Below are 19,221 nucleotides of genomic sequence, written 5' to 3'. Positions count from 1 at the left end.
CCCCGAGCAGCGTCGGCACCCCCGCACCCCAATCCCGGGGCCTCCTCCGCTGCTGCTGCTGCTGCCCCCCAAAACCGGGACCGGGACCGGGGAGGGGCCGCACCTGCTGAGCGGCACCGGGGGCAAGGAGGCCCCGGGATGGGGGTCCCGAGCCCCAAAACCGAGGGGATGGGAGCCCCCCGTATTGGGGGCCTGAGCTCCAGGATCTGCCGGGATGGGAGCCCCCAGTTTTGGGGTCACAAGCGTAGGAATGGGGGGGATGCGAGCCCCACCCCCGGTTTTGGGTGTCCCAAACCTCAGCATAGGGGGGTTCAAACCTCCATTACCGGAGTGCTGAATCCCCAGAATCGGGGGGATGCGAGCCTCCGGTTTTGGGGTGCTGAGTGCCCGAGAGCGGGGGGATATGAGACCCCACGTTGCGACTCCCCAGCCGCGGCATCGGGGGTGTCGGAGCCCCCGGTAGGACGGGGCAGAGCTTCCCGCATCCCCATGCGGGGGTCCCGAGCCCCCCCCGGCCCCCGCTGCCCGCTCCCCCCTCCCGGTACTGCGGTCTGAGCCGGCGGGGCCCGGGGGAGCCGCGGCCCGGTACCGGGACCCCGGCTCTGCTCCGGTACTCACTCCATGGTCCCGTGGCGGCTCCGGTGGGCTCGGCGAGCGGCGGAGCGGGGCCGGCGGCCGCCGGCGTGCCGGCGCTCAGGGCCCGGCGGGCGGCGGCATCCCCGGCGGGGCTGCGGGATGCGCAGGGATGTCGGGACCGCGCCGGTGCTCCCGCCTCCCTCCCTCCCGCACAGCTCCGTCTGCCGGGCGCGCCCCGCCACTGCCGCCGCCCATCGGCCGCGCCAGGCTCGGGTTATCTGCTCCTGGGGGTCCCAGATGCGTCCCGGCCCCCCATTCCTCACCCGGAGCTTTTGGGGGTCCCGAAGCGGGGCCTGGGGAGGGTTGGAGGGGCTGCATTCAGAGCCCGTCCATGAGCACAGCCCCTGTCAGGTGTAACCCCCTCTCCTGTGAGTGCAGCCACCCCGTCCTGCCCCACTCCAGGAACTCTTTGCTGCCCCTTTCCCCTCCCCTATTTCCCAACCCAACGGCCCAACTGCCGCAGGAAGCCCTGAGCCGCCCTGCGTTGGGAAATCTGCCCAGCTCTGCCGGGACAGAGCTCTGCTCTGGGCCCCGGAGCGAGCCAGGCTCTGCAGTGAGGGTCAGCACATCCCCCCACCCCATGCCCCCCATCCCTGCACCCCTTTTTGCGCTCCAGGTTGATGCAGAACAGACGGAGGAAACTGCCCCTCTGCCCACAGCATCATCCCAGAGTTATTGGGGTTTTGGAGGGGCTGAAAGAGGCGTGGGATGGGGGCACAGCACAGCCCCTGTGCCACCCACAGCACTCCCGGGGACACTGTGGAGTCTGAGAGGTGTCCTGGGGCCCCGCTGCTGCCACCTCCCTGCGGAGAGGGGATTCATGGCAGGAAAAAAGGGAATCAGGGCTGAGGAGCTGCTCTGCTCCTCATCTCCCACTCCGGGGGAAGCTGCACGGGAGCCCTGAATTGCACAAAGCAGCAGCACCCCGAGGAGGAAGCGGGAGGGAAACACCCGCCCCCATCCCAAAGTTCAGCCCCTGTGGGGGGATTTAAGCCCCCCCAGCCCCAGCAGCCCCAGCGGGGGTGGCAGTGTCCCCTCTGTGTGCCACCATGGTCACAGCTGGGCTCTTCATCCTCATCCTGCTCCCAGCTCTGGCTCCGGCAGGTAATGAGAGAATTGGGGCGCCAGGGCACATCCCCAGGGTGGGAGATACCAACCCCGGCCTCCAACCGCCCCCTGCACCCACCAGGCACCCAGGGCAGCCAGATCATCGGGGGCAAGGCTGCAGCCCCCCATTCCCGGCCCTTCATGGCCTCCATCCAGCTGGACGGCGAGCACGTCTGCGGGGGCTTCCTGGTGTGGCCCCGCTGGGTGATGACAGCCGCCCACTGCTTCATTCCCAGGTGAGCCTTGGCACGCTGTGCCCCCTTCCAGCCACTCAATCTGCCCCCATTGAGTCCCCCCTGGCCATCCCCCCATCCCCAGGGGCCACCGGCGCCCTCTGAGCCCCGCCTTGGCCGCAGGCGCAGCCCCTCGGTGCGGGTGGTGCTGGGAGCCCAGCGGCTGCAGGAGCCCGAGGGGTCCCAGCAGATTTTCAGCGTGCTCGAGTCCATCGCCCACCCGCTGTACACCCCCGGTGCCGCGGACAACGACATCCGCCTGCTCCGGGTGAGTCTGCACCGCCGGGCACGGGGGGCGAGAGGGAGATGGGTGTCCCCTGGCCTCGGGAAACCGGGAGGGAGCTGGGGTGTCCACAGCCCCAGGAGGGAGGTTGGATGTCCAAGACCCTGGGGCACCTGGAGGAGGTTGGGTGCCCCATGGCCCCAGGAGGGAGATGGGGTGCCCCACGGCCCTGGGGCACTGGGAAGAGGTTGAGTGTCCCACGGCCCTGGAGCACCGGGAGAGAAGTTGGATGCCCACAGCCCCAGGACATAAGGAGGAGGTTGGGTGCCCACAGCCCCAGGGCTTTGAGAGGGCAATGGGATGCCCCATGGCCCCGGGGCACCAGGAGGGAGCTGGGGTTGAGTCCTATTCATCCTCCTAGGGCTGCTGAGAGGATAGCCAGGATAGTTAGGAGTGTAGGGTTTAGTGAGAGTGAGGTTATGTAGAGTAGTGAGAAGAGAGCCTTGGAGTACTTGTGGGTATCAGAAGTGGATTGGCACTAGTCCTGGTTTTATTGTGATTGCTGAGGTGAGGATCAGGCAGGACGCTGGGTGTAGATATTGGCCCCGGGGCACGAGGAGGGAGCTGGGTGTCCATGGCCCCAGGACACCAGGAGGAGGTTGGGTATCCACAGCCCTGGGGCACCAGGAGAGAGATTGGATGCCCATGGCCCCAGGGCTTTGAGAGGGAGATTGGGTGCCCCACAACCCCGGAGCACTGGGAGGGAAGTCGGGTGCCCCATGGCCTTGGGAAACCGGGAGGGAGATGGGGTTGAGTCCTATTCATCCTCCTAGGGCTGCTGAGAGGAAAGCCAGGATAGATAGGAGTGTAGGGTTTAGTGAGGGCGAGGTTATGGAGAGTGGTGTGATTGGGGGGAGTTTTATGATGGTGGATAGGAGGAGGCTGGTGGTGAGAGGAGAGCCTTGGAGTGCTTGTGGGAATCAGAAGTGGATTGGCACTAGTCCTGGTTTTATTGCAATTGCTGAGGTGAGGATCAGGCAGGATGCTGGGTGTAGATATCGGGAAGGAGCTGGGGTGCCCCACGGTTCTAGGAGAGAGGTTGGGTGCCCCCCGGCTCCAGGACACTGGGAAGAAGACTGGGTGCACCATGGCCCCAGGGCATTGGGAGGAGGTTGGGTATCCATGGCCCCGGGGCACTGGGAGGAAAGTTGGGTGTCCACGGCTCTGGGAGGGAGGTTGAGGGCCCCACGGCCCTGGGGCTCTGGGAGGGAACTGGGTGTCCGACCAGCCAGGAGCATTGGGATGAATGTTGGGTGTGCACAACCCTGGAGCACCGAGAAGAGGTTGGATGCCCCACGGCCCCGGGCCTCTGGGATGAAGGTTGGGTGTCCCACAGCCCCAAAGAACCAGGAGGGAGCTGGGGTGCCCCACGGTCCTGGGGCTCTGAGAGGGATGTTGAGTGTCCACAGCCCCAGGGCACCAGGAGGGAGCTGGGATGTCCATGCCCCGGGAGGGAAGTTGGATGTCCACGGCCCCAGGGCACCGGGAGAGAGTTTGGGTGCCCCATGGCCTCGGGGTTCTGAAATGAAGGTTGGATGTCCCACGGCCCCAGGACACTGGGAGGAAGATGGGGTGCCCCACGGCCCCAGGACACCTGGAGAAGATTGGGTGCCCCACGGTCTCAGGGCTCTGGAATGGAGCTTGGAGCTGGGGTGTCCCACGGCCCCAGGACACCAGGAAGGAGCTGGGGTGCCCCACGAGGGCCGAGCCGACACTAGATGTCAGCGCTTCTCCGGAGAAGCAGGACCGAGCTGTGGGGTGTGATGGAGGCACTGAGGACACACCGACCACGGCCGGGTCGGGTCTCTCCAGCAGACTGGGACCAGTGCAGAGGGTGACAGGGAGGGGGCCAGGCTCTGTAGGAGGACAGGCAGGGCTGGGGGGGGTCAGCGGGAGCGGTGAGATGAGGCAGGGGCAGCTGGATGGAGGCTCTGCCCCAGCAGCAAAGCCACCCCCGGCCTCGCTGCCCCCAGCTGAACGGGTCGGCCACGCTGAACGAGTTTGTGAAGCGGATCCGCCTGCCCTGCCCGCACATCGACCTGAAACCCGGCACTGTCTGCACCGTCATGGGCTGGGGGGACACCTCCAACTTCGGGGAGCAGCCCACGGAGCTGATGGAGACCAACACCACCATCGTCAAGAGGAGCCTGTGCCGGACGCTGTGGAGGGGCAAGGTCTCGGCCAACATGCTGTGCGCGGCCAGCCGCAGCACCAAGCTGCAGGGAGTCTGCTCTGTGAGTGCCCCCCGGCCCCTGCCCCTCACTGACCCCTCTGGGGGACCCCCAGATCCCCCTCACACCCCTCATTCTGCAGGGAGACTCCGGGGGACCCCTGGTGCTCAAGGACAAGGTCCATGGCATCGTGTCCTTCTCCGGGGAGAGGTGTGGGGACCGCAGGTTCCCTGACATCTACACCAAGATCTCCAATTACATTGACTGGGTGCATCACGTTGTGCGAGGGTTCTGCTCTCAGGAGGGGGAGCTGAAGCACTAGGATGGCTGGGAACCCTGGGGGCAGCCGGGCTGGGGGAACAGGGGCTGAGATCTCTCATGGGAGGGGAGAAGAGAGCCGGAACTTCCACATCCTCCAGCTCTGGAGGGGCTGGGGCTGATGCTCAGGGCTCCAGGTCAGGGCTGGAGCCCCTCTCTGGGGAGTTATGTACCCCCTAGGCTACACCAGAACCCCCCCACACATCCTCCTGCTGTGTCAACATTTACCTTCCTCAATAAACCCTCAGTCCCCATCCCACTGCTTCCCTGTGTGTTTTGATCCCTCTGATTGTCCTGGCTGTGTTTGGATGGAGCAGGGGGATGCAGGAGGGAGGGGGGTGAAGGCCCTGCCCCAGAGGAGCCAGGATCTGCATCCAGGAGCCAGGATCTGCATCCAGAAGCCAGAATCCACATCCAGGAGCCAGGATCTGCATCCAGGAGTCAGGATCTGCATCCGGGAGCCAGGACCTTCATCCAGGAGCCAGGATCTGCATCTGGGAGTCAGAATCTGCATCCAGGAGTCAGGATCTGCATCTGGGGGTACAGGCCCTGCCCAAACCTCAATAAACCCTCAGTCCCCATCCCACTTCTCCCCTGGTGTTTTGATCTTCCTGACTTGTCCTGGATGTGTGTGGATGGATCAGGGGGATGCAGGAGGGAGGGGAGTGCAGGAGCCAGGATCTGCATCCCGGAGCCAGGATCTGCACCCAGGAACCAGGATCCACATCCAGGAGCCAGGATCTGCATCCCGGAGCCAGGATCTGCACCCAGGAACCAGGATCCACATCCAGGAGCCAGGATCTGCATCCACGAGCCAGGATCTGCACCCAGGAGCGCAGGCCCTCCCCTAGAGGAGCCAGGATCCGCATCCAGGTGCTGCCACCCCACAATCATCCCCAGCTGCCTCCCCGCCGGGGTGTGGCTCTCCCGTCCCGTCCCGTCTCATCCCATCCCGCCCCATCCTGTTCCATCCCGTCCCTCCCCGCCGCTCGGCGTGACCCCCCAAAGAGGGGGAACCGCAGAGGGGAACCACAGACACCCCCCGAGGGCAGGCGGGCTCGCAGCTGCGCCGGGTCCCGGCGGGAGCCTCGCCCGCCTCCCCCGCCGGTGCCCGCGGTGACCGGAGCCGTGCGCTGAGACACGCGTGGCTCTGCCCGGTGTCTCCGGGGACAGACCCAGCCGTTCCCTGCTCCTGGCTGTTTGTTTTTATTTTTTAATCTGCAAATCGCCGCGGCTGCTGCAGGGCCTTGCGCAGGGGGACAGGAGATGCGGTGGCTTTGGGGACATCCAGCAGAGGATAAATCCCTGCCGGGGATATTCCAAAGAATCCCCACATCGCAGTGGGGTGCTGGCAGTGCCAGCGTGGGCACAGACCCCCTGGAATGCCGGCACAGCGCTGCCAGCCCCAGGGCATCCGCGCTGGCAGCGAGCCTGCAGAGCCGGCGCCTTGTCCCGGCTTGTCCCAGACCACCCAAAAACCGGTGGGAAGGCGGCGCCTGACTCACAGCCGTGTTATGGAAGCTGAAATCTCCCGCTCATCATCATCACCATCATCACAGGAGCTGCCGTTGCGGCCGCAGCCCGTGCCCGCGGGCTGGGCACGGAGCCAGCGCCAGCTCCGGGCACCGAACCCTGCGGCCGGGCAGCACCGCGGGCAGGAAGCGCCGTGCAGGAGCCCAGGCCACACACCAGCGCCCATGGGATCATTATTAACATTAAAAAGGTCCTTTTTTATCCTTGTGTATGTTAAACAGTCGCAGGGGGCTCCATTCCCATCCTGCCGGCCAGGGAGAAGGGGAGGGGGCTCATGGCTGGAGCCAGGCTGAGGTGCCTGGAAAGGCACCTAGAAAGGCGCTAGAAAGGCACCTGGAAAGGCACGGGCAGTGTTTTGAGAACTCCCGAACACCCACCCCCAAAAACAGCAGGATGCTGTTGAGCTGGGCGAGCAGAGAGGGGATGCAGCAGAACCCCCCATGCCCACCCTGGGTGTCTGAGATGACTTTTCCAAGCTAAATAATTCTCAGTGATGGCTCTGGGGGGATTGGCCGGGGGTCAGGGCTGTGCCTGCCGCCCCTCAGCACAGGGGATCCGGCTGCAGTTCCTGTGGAGCTCAGCACGCCAAGCCGCAGGCTGCTGCCCGGGAAACATCCCACATCGGGACCCAATTACCGGCAGGAATTGTTTTGTGAAATACCAAACCCTCATGGCACGGCCCGAGATTGGGAACAGATTTATCTTGCCGGGCTCTTCCCCGCTCTCCCCTTCCCTCCCACTGCTGGAGCTGGAAAAGCCCAGCGTGGAGCTGGAGCTGATGGGATGCAGCTCCTCATGGTTGTGGGGGGCTCCCCACATCCCCAAACCCTCTCATGGATGCACAACGCCAAGGAGAACAAAGTTTCCTACAGCCCCAGCACCTGCCAACAAAACTGAACACACAGCACTGTTTATTCTGGTTTTTAATTGCAATCCAAATCATAACACAGCCGTAAAATGCCCCAACAATATGGAATAGGGAGTGTGGATGTTCCCAAAGCGTCTACCTCGGGGGTCAGAACCCAGTCATACAAAAATAGAAAATAAGGTATTTTTATATATAATATATATATGATATTTATATAAAGTCAAGAGCTTTTTTGGTGTCAGAGCTGAGCTGGTATTTACACAGGTGACAACGGAAGAAATGAGAGAAGGAGTGAAAATAAATACAGGTGTGGGCAGAGCAGGGGGTGCAGGTCCTGGGGGGGGGACAGGGCCAGCTCCCCTTTGTGCCCAAAGCTGTTCTGGCAGGGATTAGGGGGCTGGGGGCAGCTGCCATGGATGATGGGCTCTAGTAGGGGGACAATTGTGCCCCCCAGGCAGGGCTGCCACTGGCCCAACCCTCCAGGCACTGGCATCACTTCCAAAGCTGGTGGGAGCCTGGTCTGAACGGGCCTAGGAAAAAAACCTAAACTGAAATCCACTTAAAACCTAAACTGAAATCCATTTAAAACCTAAACTGAAATCCGCTTGAACACACACGTGCTGAAACTTTAGGAGACAATAACATAGATATGTTTTTATATATATATATATATATATATATATATATATATATATCCAATCTGCTGCAGTGTGCACTGCCTTTCCTGCCACTGGCAGCTGGGGCCGAGCCCCTCGGGGAAGGCGAAAGTGCAGATTCCCTCTAGACCTCGAGCTCCTGGCCAGAAACGTCAGCAGAGTACCGAGAATTCATCCAAAAATAAATAGGCCCAGGGCTGCTGGCCAAGGACACGTGGGGGGAGCCCACGGACACCCCTCCACACTGCACTGGCAGCAGGGGAAGGCACCAGAGCATCCCTGGGCACCTCGAGCCCCCTTCCCCTGCTCCCTGGCTGGCAGGATGGGAATGGAGCCCCCTGCGACTGCTTAACATACACAGGGATAAATAAGGATCATTTTAAATCTTAATAAATATCAGGTATATGGTTTGTACAATATACACATAATGCCCCTGTCTCCCAGCTCGGCCGAGGGACGATTCACACGTAGTTCTCCTCCACGCTGTCCGTCTCTGCAGAGAATTTGGCTGCAGCTGCAAACAGAGGAAGTGGTGAGGGGGGTGTTGTTGGGGAAGATGAAACAGGAAAGCCTTATAAATATGATTGTCTGGTAAAGGATTTTGAGAATATAGAAATTATAAGCGAGATTGAAATGAAAGCAAGCTTTGGGATCCCTTAGTTACTGAACAACTGGAAAATAATGGTGTGGCCAGCTGAAGGTAATCTGCTTTTCATGGAACAACACCCTCTGCTTGCAGACAGGTCTAAGGGACAGAGCAGACCCTACAGCTTGGCAGAAGGGGCCAAAGAGGAGTTTTTAGGGTTTAAAATGCAACACAGTATGGTAATGTAGTGATTCTTATAGGCTGTATGTAAACGCTATAGGATTTGTGTCTTGTACTAGATTGGTTAGTGAGAATCAGAATATTCAACACAGGAGAAGATTTATTGTATTCTAACAGGAACTTCACTCTCTTACCCTTTTACTCTCTTACCTTCTCATCCTCTCTCCCCCTCTCTCCTCTCGGGCCTGCTCTGAGCTGTGGCTGCAGCTCCCAGCAGGGCCCTGCACCCAGGCCCTTTGCAATAAACCCCAAATTCCAAGACCAGAAGATTTATTGTATTGTAACAGGAACCTCGTCCTCTTTTACTCTCTCTTTACCCTCTTTACCCTTCCTCACTCTCCCATCTCTTTACCACGCTCTTGCCTTCTCTCTCTTTACCTCTCTCTCCTTTCGGGCCTGCTCTGAGCTGTGGCCCTGCACCCAGGCCCTTTGCAATAAACCCCAAATTCCATGACCAGAAGAAGATTTATTGTATTATAACGGGAACCTCACTCTCTTACCCTCTTTACCCCTCTCTTTCCCTCTCTTTCTCTCTCTCAGGCCTGCTCTGAGCTGTGCCTGGCGGCTCCCAGCAGCTCCCTGCACTTGTCCCTTTGCAATAAACCCCAAATTCCACCACCTGGCTGCAGAGATCTCTCGTCTCCATCGCTCCCGACCTCCTACATGGTGTGAGGCGTGGGCAGGGGCTGGGGGTCCGTTCTTGCCTCCCCCTGCCCTCCCTGCTCACCTGAGCAGCTGCCGTAGTGGCGCACGCCGATGGAGCGGCCGCGGTGGCAGGTGGCACGCCGCAGGTGGCACGCCGACGGGTAGGTGACGTTGTTGTTGCCACACAGGGCGTGGTCCAGGCTGGTGGGCTCGGGGCAGGGCGCTGTCCGGCACATCACGCAGTGGGCACTGCCCGTCTGGTCCACCACGCAGGTGTGCGTGCCAGGGCACACCACGCTGGAGCAGGACTCTGCAGGGAGGCACAATTGGAGTGACCCCAGCGGTGGCCATGCCCTTCTCAGAGCTTTGGGCATCACCCCAGGGTCACCCCATGGCCTTCTCACAGCTATTTCACCCCTGAAATATTGCACAGCTATTATATCTCACAGCTATTTCACCCCAGGGATGGCCATGCCCTTCTCAGAGCTTTGGGCATCACCCCAGGGTCACCCCATGCCCTTCTCACAGCTATTTCACCCCTGAAATATTTCACAGCTATTATATCTCACAGCTACTTCACCCCAGGAAGGCTTTGGGCATCACCCCAGGGTCACTCCATGCTGGCTTTGGGCATCACCCCAAGGTCACCCTATGCCCTTCTTACAGCTTTGGGGGTCACCCCAGGGTCACCCCATGCCCTTCCCACAGCTACTTCACCCCGGGCAGGCTTTGGGCATCACCCCAGGGATGGCCATGCCCTTCTCAGAGCTATTTCACCCCTGAAATATTTCACAGCTATTATATCTCACAGCTACTTCACCCCGGGCAGGCTTTGGGCATCACCCCAGGGAAACCCAGTCCCCTCCCTCCTCTTGCTGCCAGGGCACAGAGCAGAGCCACAGGGCCCTGATCTCCCACCAGAGCTGCTCCCAAGGGCAGGGGCTGGCAGGGGCCGGCATCCTGAGCCCCTGGATGACCTCGAGTCCCCAGGCTCAGCCCTGGCCAGAGCTCTGCCAGGCGGGAGGAGCCGAGGCCCAGCTGCAGCAGAGCGGGGCTGAGCCCACGCAGGTGCCTTGGCAGGGAGCAGCAGCCACTGGGGCCAGGCTGGCAGCTGCCGTGCTGGCCCCGGCGAGAGGGAAGGGCAGGGTCACTCTGGAGCAGAGCCAGAGCTGGAATGAGGGCTCACAGGGGTGGAGGGAGCCTGAGCAGCAGCATCAGAGCCCCTGCACAGGGGAGGGTGGAGGTTCGTGCACCCCCATCGTCCCTCCACCCTCCTCTCTTTCCCCGATGCATTGGAAGATTTGGCATCTGCAGCTCTCCCAGCTCCCATTTCTTGCCCCACGTTTCCCAGAGCTCGGCAGGCAAAGCCTTCCAGAGAGGAGGGCTGGAAAAATAACCCTAATCCTTCTGACAGCTCTTGGCAGGGCTGGGTGGATCGCTGCACGCTTTACAAAAGAGGGAAAAAAAAAAGGGGCTTGACGTTTGTAAATGACATTTTAGGGACTGTTACTGCTCAGCCTGAGGCAAGGCCAAACCCCATTGCACCAACAAGCTGCAGTGTCCCCTCAAGGGACAATGAGACCCATGTCATGCAAGGACCTATATCAGGACAGTGTTGCAGACAACTTTTATGAAAAATCATTTCCTTAGGAGGAAGGATTGAAGCTGTGAGGCCTCAGGAACAAAATGTAAACAATGATTATCTGCTGCTGTGGAATGTAACAGGTGCATCTGTGATTGGTCTCATGTGGTTGTTTGTAATTAATGGCCAATCACAGTCAGCTGGCTTGGACTCTCTGAGACATAAGTTTTGTTATCATTCTTTGCTATTCTATTCTTAGCCAGACTTCTGATGAAACCTTTTCTTCTATTCTTTTAGTATAGTTTTAATGTAATATATATCCTAAAATAATAAATCAAGCCTTCTGAAACATGGAGTCAGATCCTCATCTCTCCCCTCACCCAAGAACCCCTGTGAACACCATCACAGGACAGATCCTCCCTCTTTGTCCCACAGGGAATGGGGACAGGACAGGGACAGGATGGGGATGGGATGCAGAGGGGTGGAGGCACCTACTTTTGCATTTTCCCTGGTACATCACTTCGAGGTCGGGGTGGTCTCTGCACTTGGCAGTCAGCAGGTCGCACTCATCCCGGTAGGTGTAGCCGTCGGAGCCGCAGACCTGCAGCTTGCGGGGCAGGCTGGAGCAGTCGGGGGCACAGGCGCACTGGGGCCGCCCGTGCTTCATCTTGCACACCTTGTCGGGGCCGCACACCACGCCCTCGCAGCTCTCTGGGGACGGAGGGCAGCACGGCGTGAGCGGCTGTCACCCGCCCAGGGAGGCACCGGTGTGACACCGAGTGGGACAGGGTGTCCCCCTTGTTGTTCCCAATACCCCTGGCCCCAGAGTGTGACACCGAGCAGGACAGGGTGTCCCCCTTGTCATTCCCAATGCCCCTGCCCTAGAGCGTGACACTGAGTGGGATAGGGTGTCCCCCCTGTGGTCCCAAACACCCTTGACCTACCCCAGAATGTGACACCAAGAAGGACAGGCTGTCCCCCTCGCAGTCTCCAACACCTCCTGCCCCATAGTGTGACACTGAGTGGGACAAAGTGTCCCCTTTGTGGTCCCCAGCACACCAGCCCCACAGTGTGACACCGAGTGGGACAGGATGTCCCCTTTGTGGTCCCCAACACCCCCTGCCCAGCCCCACAGTGTGACACCGAGTGGGACAGGATGTCCCCTTGTGGTCCCAAATGCCCCTGCCCCACAGTGTGACATCGAGCAGAACAGGGTGTTCCCCTCATGGTCCCCAAACACCCCAGCCCCACAGTGTGGCCCTGAGCAGGACAGGGTGTCCCCAAAGCCCTGCCCCAGAGTGTGACACCAAGCAGGACAGGGTGTCCCCCTCATGGTCCCCAACGCTGCCCAGCCCCACAGTGTGACACCGAGTGGGACAGGGTGTCCCCCTTTATGGTCCCAAACACCCCTGCCCTGCCCCACAGTGTGACACTGAGTGGGACAGGGTGTCCCCTTTGTCATTCCCAATGCCCCTGCCCCACAGTGTGACACTGAGCAGGACAGGTTGTCCCCTCATGGTCCCCAAACACCCCTGCCCCAGAACGTGCCACCAAGCAGGACAGGGTGTCCCCCTTGTAGTCCCCAGTACCCCTGCCCCAGGACAGGGTGTCCCCTTTATGGTCCCCAACACCCATGCCTCATAGTGTGACACCGAGTGGGACATGGTGTCCCCCTTGTCATTCCCAATGCCCCTTCCCCACAGTGTGACACCAAGCAGGACAGGGTGTCCCCTCATGGTCCCAACGCCCCTGCCCCACAGTGACACACCACAGGGTGTCCCCTCATGGTCCCAATGCCCCTGCCCCGCAGTGACACACCCCAGGGTGTCCCCCCCGTGGTCCCCAACGCCCCCCGGGTCAGGCCAGCGTGCTGGGCTGAGCTGTCCCAGCAGCATCTGGATGTGCTCAGCCCCGGAGCAGGAGCAGCTCCTTGGCTGCAGCTCTGTGAATCCTCCCGTGCTCGCCCCAGCCGGAGCCCCGGAGCTCAGCACCACTCACTCCTTCCCATCTATTTATTCTCTGGAAGGAGACGTTTCTTTTTCTTGTGCAATGGAAAAAAATCCATCTCTGAAGGCCCTGCAGAAGGAGCCGGGCTCCGGGAGCTGCCGAGGCGACGGGAATGCCGCTGCTCCCTGCACACAATGCCCGGCCCTGTCTCGCTGCCCGACTGCAGCACAAGAGCAGCAGCAGCAGCCAGAGCTGCTCCCCACACAGGCAGATGCTTTGTCCCCCCCAGGTCACCTCCAGGCCAGCGTGGGGGCCACGGGGTGCTGCCAGTGCCCCAGGGCCGTGCCCACGCTGGCGGGGATGGAGCGTGGCTGGCAGCTCCAGCCAGGGACCCAGGCTGCTGTGCAGGGACACTGGTGCCTCTGCAGGGACAGGCAAAGGGGTCAGCAGCAGGGATTTTCCTTTAGATCCCCCTTTGTCACCTAAAACGCTCACATCCCTCACCCCAAAAATGCCCCCATAGCTCCCCAGAGGACACAGGCACTGCCACCTAAAGTACACACATCCCTCACCCCAAAAACGCCCCCATAGCTCCCCATAGGGCGCAGGCACAAACATCCCTCACCCCAAAAATGCCCCCATAGCTCCCAGGCACTGCCACCCAAAGCACACCCCCAAAAATGCCCCCATAGCTCCCAGGACACAGGCACTACCACCTAAAGCACAGCCCCAAAAATGCCCCCATAGCTCCCCATAGGACACGGGCACTGCCACCCTAAACACACACATCCTCACCCCAGAAATGCCCCCATAGTTCCCAGACACTGCCACCTAAAGCACACCCCCAAAAATGCCCCCATAGCTCCCCATAAGACACAGGCACTGCCACCTAAAGCACACACATCCCTCACCCCAAAAATGCCCCCATAGCTCCCCATAAGACACAGGCACTGCCACCTAAAGCACACACATCCCTCACCCCAAAAACGACCCCATAGCTCCCAAGCACTGCCACCTAAAGAACACACATCCCTCACCCCAAAATGCCCCCAGAACTCCCAGGCACTGCTGGGACCCAGCAGCACCCACCAAGAGGAATGCAGGGCAGGACGAAAAGGATTCCCAAAATGGGGAAGGATCCCTGCAGACAGGGTGTGTGCTGGGAGCTCTGGGAGGCACAGAGGGGGATTTCACACACATCCCTCACCCCAAAAATGCCCCCATAGGACACAGGCACTGCCACCTAAAGCACACACATCCCACACCCCAAAAATGCCCCCATAGCTCCCCACAGGACACAGGCACTGCCACCTAAAGCACAGCCCCAAAAACGCCCCCATAGCTCCCAGGAGCTGCCACCTAAAGCACACACATCCCTCACCCCAAAATGCCCCCATAGCTCCCCATAGGACACAGGCACTGTCACCCTAAAACAAAAACATCCTTCACCCCAAAAACGCCCCCACAGCTCCCAGGAGCTGCCACCTAAAGCACACACATCCCTCACCCCAAAATGTCCCTATAGCTCCCAGGACACAGGCACTGCCACCTAAAGCACACCCCCAAAAATGTCCCCATAGCTCCCCATAGGACACAGGCACTGCTGTGACCCAGCAGCACCCAGTAAGAGGAATGCAGGGCAGGACTAAAATGATTCCCAAAATGGGGATTTACCCCCATTAGGAAGGATCCCCACAGACAGGGTGTGTGCTGAGAGCTCTGGGAGGCACAGAGGGGGATTTCACACACATCCCTCACCCCAAAAATGCCCCCATAGGACACAGGCACTGCCACCTAAAGCACACATATCCCTCACCCCAAAAATGCCCCCATAGCTCCCCATAACTCCCAGGCACTGCTGGGACTGCAGGGCAGGACCCAAAGGATTCCCAAAATGGGGATTTACCCCCATTAGGAGGGATCCCCACAGCCAGGGCGTGTGCTGGGAGCTCTGGGAGGCACAGATGGGGATTTCCCTGTGGGACATGGGCCACCTTAGCAGGAGGGGGAGAAAGACAAACAGGAGGATGAGGAGAAGAAAAAGGAAGAAGGGGAAATTCCCTACCTGCTTGGCCCAGCTGTCCCGGGGGGAAATTCCCTGCTGGGAAACAGTTTTCCATTTTGCTCCCTGATTTTCATAGCTGGGGGCTGTCCCAGGGAAGAGAAGGATGAGACTGGGGGACCCCAGGACAGAACAGGGCAGCTCCATGTCCCAATGAGACCTGGGGACCCCAGTTCAGAACAGAGCATCTCCACGTCCCAAAGCTGCCAGAACAAACAAGACCCTGTCACCCTCCACTCTGAGTTGCTGCCAGCAGTGCAGAATCCAATCATCCTGACCATCCCAGCAAGGGACACTTTGGAGCAGTTGGAAAATCCACCCGTGACCCCAACCCTGCTCTGGGTCCTCCAGGGGGGACACCGTGTCCCCAGCAGCTGGAGCCAGGAATTCCATCTCCCCCCAGAGACCCATTTGAGGAGCCCCCAGGGTCAGGCCAGCACCATCCCTGGCCCGTTTTGTCCTGGAGTGACCTCTCCCAGCCTCACAGCTCCTCCAAGGCCTCTGGAGCCCGGTGAGGAGCAGCACCAGCTCCATCTGGATGGGACAGGCAGGGGCTGCCTGGGGGTGGGGGGGTGTGCTGCACGTGCTGGCCAGGCTCTCGTGTGGTTTCCTCAAAGATCCTGCTGCCAAACACCAAAAAACCACAAGGAATCACAGCCCCCACCATGGTCAGCCCTCCCTGGGTCCCCCAAACTCCAACAAATCCCTGGAATCACAGTCCCCACCATGGTCTGGGGCCACTGGGTTCCCCCAGATCCTAAAAAACCCCAGGAACCACAGCTCTCACCATGGTCTGGGGCCACTGGGTCCCCCAAACCGCAACAAACCCCTGGAATCACAGTCCCTAGCATGGTCTGTGGCCACTTGGTCCCCCATATTCCAGCAAACCCCAGGAACCTCAGCCTCCAGCATGGTCTGTGGTCACTTTCAGCCCTCCCTGCGTCCCCCAAACCCCTGACAGAGATAATTGAGGTGAGTGCAGACTCCTGGTTGAGGGCTGCCTGTCCCCACTGCATTTGCCTCCAGCACAGGGGAGCCCCTGGAGAGGGTCCCAGTGCTCCCAGCTCCCTCCAAGCAGGATGGGGATGGGGCCAGGATCTCACTCAGCTTTTAGCCGGCACAGTGAGCAGCAGGATGGGCTTGAGGAGCTGCCATTGCAGCAGTGCTGAGCGGTGTGGGGAGCTGGGGGAAGTGGTTTGGTTAAAAACCTTTTTTTTTTTTTGTCTCCTTTAAGCAAATAACAACATGACCTTCCCAAGCCCTGCTCCTGCCTCCTGCGGGCAGCAGGTCCTGGAGCTGTTCTCACACAGCCACGCAAGGGCTGGAGGAGCCGCGGCTCCGGCACACGCCAAAACATCTGGCGGGGCTTGGAACTCACAGCTGGAGAGTTTCCACTTGTGGAACTGCCCGTTACATAAAGCCATTTCACACACGCACTGGGAGGAGCGAGGGGCAGCCGAGGGGAAGGAGAAATGGATCTTTTTTTTTTTTCCCCTTTAGAAAAAAAACCTGACCAAGTTTCCTTGTGAGCAGGGGAGGGAGGCCCCAGCACAGAGGGGTTAACTCGGGAACAGCCAGCTCCAGATCCTCTCCCTGCACTTGGCTGCCCGGCCAAGACCTGGGTCATGCATCCTTCTCTCCGCTGGGAGAGCAACTAAAATACACTCAAAACCAGGGAGCAGCTGAGGGACACAGGCTGTCCCGCCAGCCCTGCTCCACAGCAGCATCCAAGCAGGAGCTGCAGCAGCAGGAGCATGGGGTCAGCACTCCCTGGGGACCCTGTGCTGCCCCAGACCACCAAGGAGAGCCCTTCTGGTGAGGGTTCTCTGCTGCTGCATCACCCTCAGCTGCATTATTGCCCCCAGGGCTCCACACGTTCCCCACAGCAGCCCCCGAGCTCGTCACCTTTGCAGGGGTGGCAGGTGACCAGCCCCAGGAAGCCCAGCAGGCTGATCTTGTTGCCTGGGTAGGTGTAGTTGGACCAGGCCACGTCCACGTTGCCGTTGGCACAGCATTCCTCCCACGTCACGCCCGTCTTGAGGATCATGGTGCACTTGGCCTCCTTGCCCTGCTGCAGCCAGCAGATTCCACCTGTGGAGAGGGCAGAGGGTGAGGGATCCCTGTGCCGCCAGGACCCCTGAGAAGGGCAGAGGGTGAGGGATCCCTGCAGAGGGTGAGGGATCCTTGCTGTGCCAGGACCCCTCAGAAGGGCAAAGAGATCCTGGAGCACCTTGAGGCAGAGGCACAGGGATCACTCCAGTGCCTGGGACAAATTGGGGGATGTAGAGATGCTCTGTGCTGCCACAAGAGCTTTCCCAAAGCAGCCTCCCCAAGGGTCCTGGCCATGGCTACTCAGTGCCCCCATGGCCACCCCAAAGCTGCTGCCAGCCCTGTCCTGCCAACAGAATCCAAATCCAGCACTTGGACCACAGAGATGGACCAGTTATCCCAGTACTCCTTGTGATGGATGCTCTGGGAGATGCCCAGCTTGCCAGCCAGGATCTGGGCTTGTGGCCTTCCTCTCCCTTGCCTCTGTGGCCAATTCCTGCCTGGCCCCACAGCGAGGGGGTCCCAGACAGAGCGGCACAGGGATCACTCCAGAGCCTGAGACAAACTGGGGAACTCAGAGATACTCTGTGCCGGCTCCTGTCAGTGGGTGGCTGCTGTGAGGGCTGCATGGGATCTCCTGGCATCTCCTGGCATGTGCCAGTGGCCCCACAGAGGGATGGAACTGTTCCCTGACACGGGAGCCCGACACCCACGGCCTCTGCAAGGAGCATCTGAGCCAGTGGCTGGAGCACAGGGTACTTGCCCCAGCCCTCGGGTCTGGCACTGCTCCCTCTGACTCAAAAGCCTGTTTGTTCCGTGACCCACCAGCGAATCAGTTAGAAATTTTTTTTTTCTTTTTTTTTTCCTTTTCTTTTTCTTTTTTCTTTTTCTTTTTTTTTTTTTTTGTGAGTGATTTCTTTGCAATTTCCGCCTCTGCAAACCAGCCTCTTGTGACGCTTATTTGGGTTCGTGCTCTCATTAGCTGTGCTTGAGGTTTGCTAAACGGCGAGAGATGGAAGGGAGGGAGGGATTGGGGGGGCAGGGACGGGTCCTGCGCTGCCAGGCGGGAGTCGCTGCCCTCCTCAGCAGGATTCACCCGGCTCCAAAGCGGAGCCTGTCCCTGCCCTAAACCCCTTGTGCCCCTTTTTCCCCCCCATTCACACGATTCTGGTGCGGTCACAAGCCCAGGATGGAGCAAAGCCCCGGGGATCAGCGCCCGCACACCTCGGGCAGCTCCACCACGCGGGTTTATCCTCCACGGGTTTATCCAGTTGATTTTCCGAGCTCAATTTCCCGTTACAACACCCGCTCCCCACGTAACATTCAGCACCGTAAGAGGGGAAGGTGGAAACTCCAAATCCGCTGCGGGGACACCGGAGATGGGAGGGCTGGCAGAGCCCCGCTCCGGTGTCACCGGGGCGGCCTCTCCCGGAACCGGGAGGGTCCAAGCTCCGAACTCCACACGCCGGTCCCGGCCCGTCCCACCGGGGACACGCAGCCGGTAACGGGGATCCCCCGGGACACACACACACCGGCTGCGGGATGTCCCGATCGCCGCCATCCGGGACGCGGCTGCGGGACCGGGCGGGACCCGGGGACCCGCCCGACAGAGGGGACACCGGAGCGGCACCGGCGGGCACCGGCAGCCGCCGCTCCGCCCGGTAAAAAAATAAAAGCCCGGGGGGACGGGACATCGGAACCGGGGGGGACGGGACACCGGAGCCCGGGGCTGCCACCCCATAACGGCGCCGCGACCCCGGGCCCGGCCGCCCCCGCCCCGAGCACCTGCCGGCGGCAGCGGCGTTACCGGACGGACGGACAGACGGACGGAGTGCAGCGGGACCCCCGTGTCTCTTACCGTGCGCGGCGGCGGGGCTGCAGAGCGCCAGCAGGCAGAGCGCCAGCCGCAGCGGCATGGCCGGGCCGGGCGGGGACGGGCCGGGACGGGCCGGGGCGCTCCGGTGACCGGTGACCTGTTGCTGTGTGTGCGAGGCGGCGGCGAGACCGAGCGAGCTATAAAGCGGCGGGGCGGCGTGAATCACCGGGCGGGGCGGCGCGGGGGGGCCGGGGCGGGGGCAGCGGCGGGGGAGTCGGGGGGCAGCGAGGGGGATGAGAGCGGGGAGAGGAGATGAAGGTCGGATCGTCACTGAGTGGGTGGGCGCGGGGGTCGTGTCCGTGTGTCGTGTCCCTGTGTCCCACCGGCACTGGGATGGCTCGGGGGTGGCTTGGGGGTGCTCTCAGTGGAGCGGAGCAGAGCGGTGTCTGTGCACACCCCGAGGTGTGGGGGACCCCGGAGCGCTCCCCT

General features: G+C 60.8%; 3 protein-coding genes across 3 annotated transcripts in view; 1 reads left to right on the top strand and 2 right to left on the bottom strand.

Annotated features, from left to right (window-relative positions):
• LOC128946884 (mitotic interactor and substrate of PLK1-like) overlaps nucleotides 1–692 on the bottom strand; it is a 29,435-nt gene extending 28,743 nt beyond the window's left edge. The window contains exon 1 of the mRNA XM_054290881.1: nucleotides 619–692. Coding sequence (XP_054146856.1) covers nucleotides 619–623 — 5 coding nt within the window. The 5' untranslated portion in view covers nucleotides 624–692. The remainder of the gene's footprint in view (nucleotides 1–618) is intronic.
• A 1,177-nt stretch (nucleotides 693–1,869) lies between these two features.
• On the top strand, nucleotides 1,870–4,752 carry LOC128946883 (serine protease 57-like). The gene is made up of 4 exons (XM_054290880.1): nucleotides 1,870–1,979; nucleotides 2,100–2,244; nucleotides 4,233–4,493; nucleotides 4,573–4,752. Exons 1-4 carry the CDS (start codon nucleotides 1,885–1,887, stop codon nucleotides 4,750–4,752), a joined length of 681 nt encoding a protein of 226 aa, XP_054146855.1. The 5' UTR covers nucleotides 1,870–1,884.
• A 3,514-nt stretch (nucleotides 4,753–8,266) lies between these two features.
• Nucleotides 8,267–18,832, bottom strand: FSTL3 (follistatin like 3). The gene is made up of 5 exons (XM_054291155.1): nucleotides 18,775–18,832; nucleotides 16,773–16,958; nucleotides 11,354–11,569; nucleotides 9,359–9,586; nucleotides 8,267–8,319 (listed from the first exon to the last, which is right to left on the bottom strand). Exons 1-5 carry the CDS (start codon nucleotides 18,830–18,832, stop codon nucleotides 8,267–8,269), a joined length of 741 nt encoding a protein of 246 aa, XP_054147130.1.
• Between the last annotated feature and the right edge of the window lie 389 nt (nucleotides 18,833–19,221).

The sequence above is a fragment of the Melozone crissalis genome, unplaced genomic scaffold, assembly GCF_028551555.1.
Source record: "Melozone crissalis strain CALT ecotype California unplaced genomic scaffold, PUWL_Pcris_2 ptg000088l_1, whole genome shotgun sequence".
Classification (NCBI taxonomy): Eukaryota; Metazoa; Chordata; class Aves; order Passeriformes; family Passerellidae; genus Melozone; species Melozone crissalis.
This window is presented reverse-complemented; position numbering and strand designations above follow the sequence as displayed.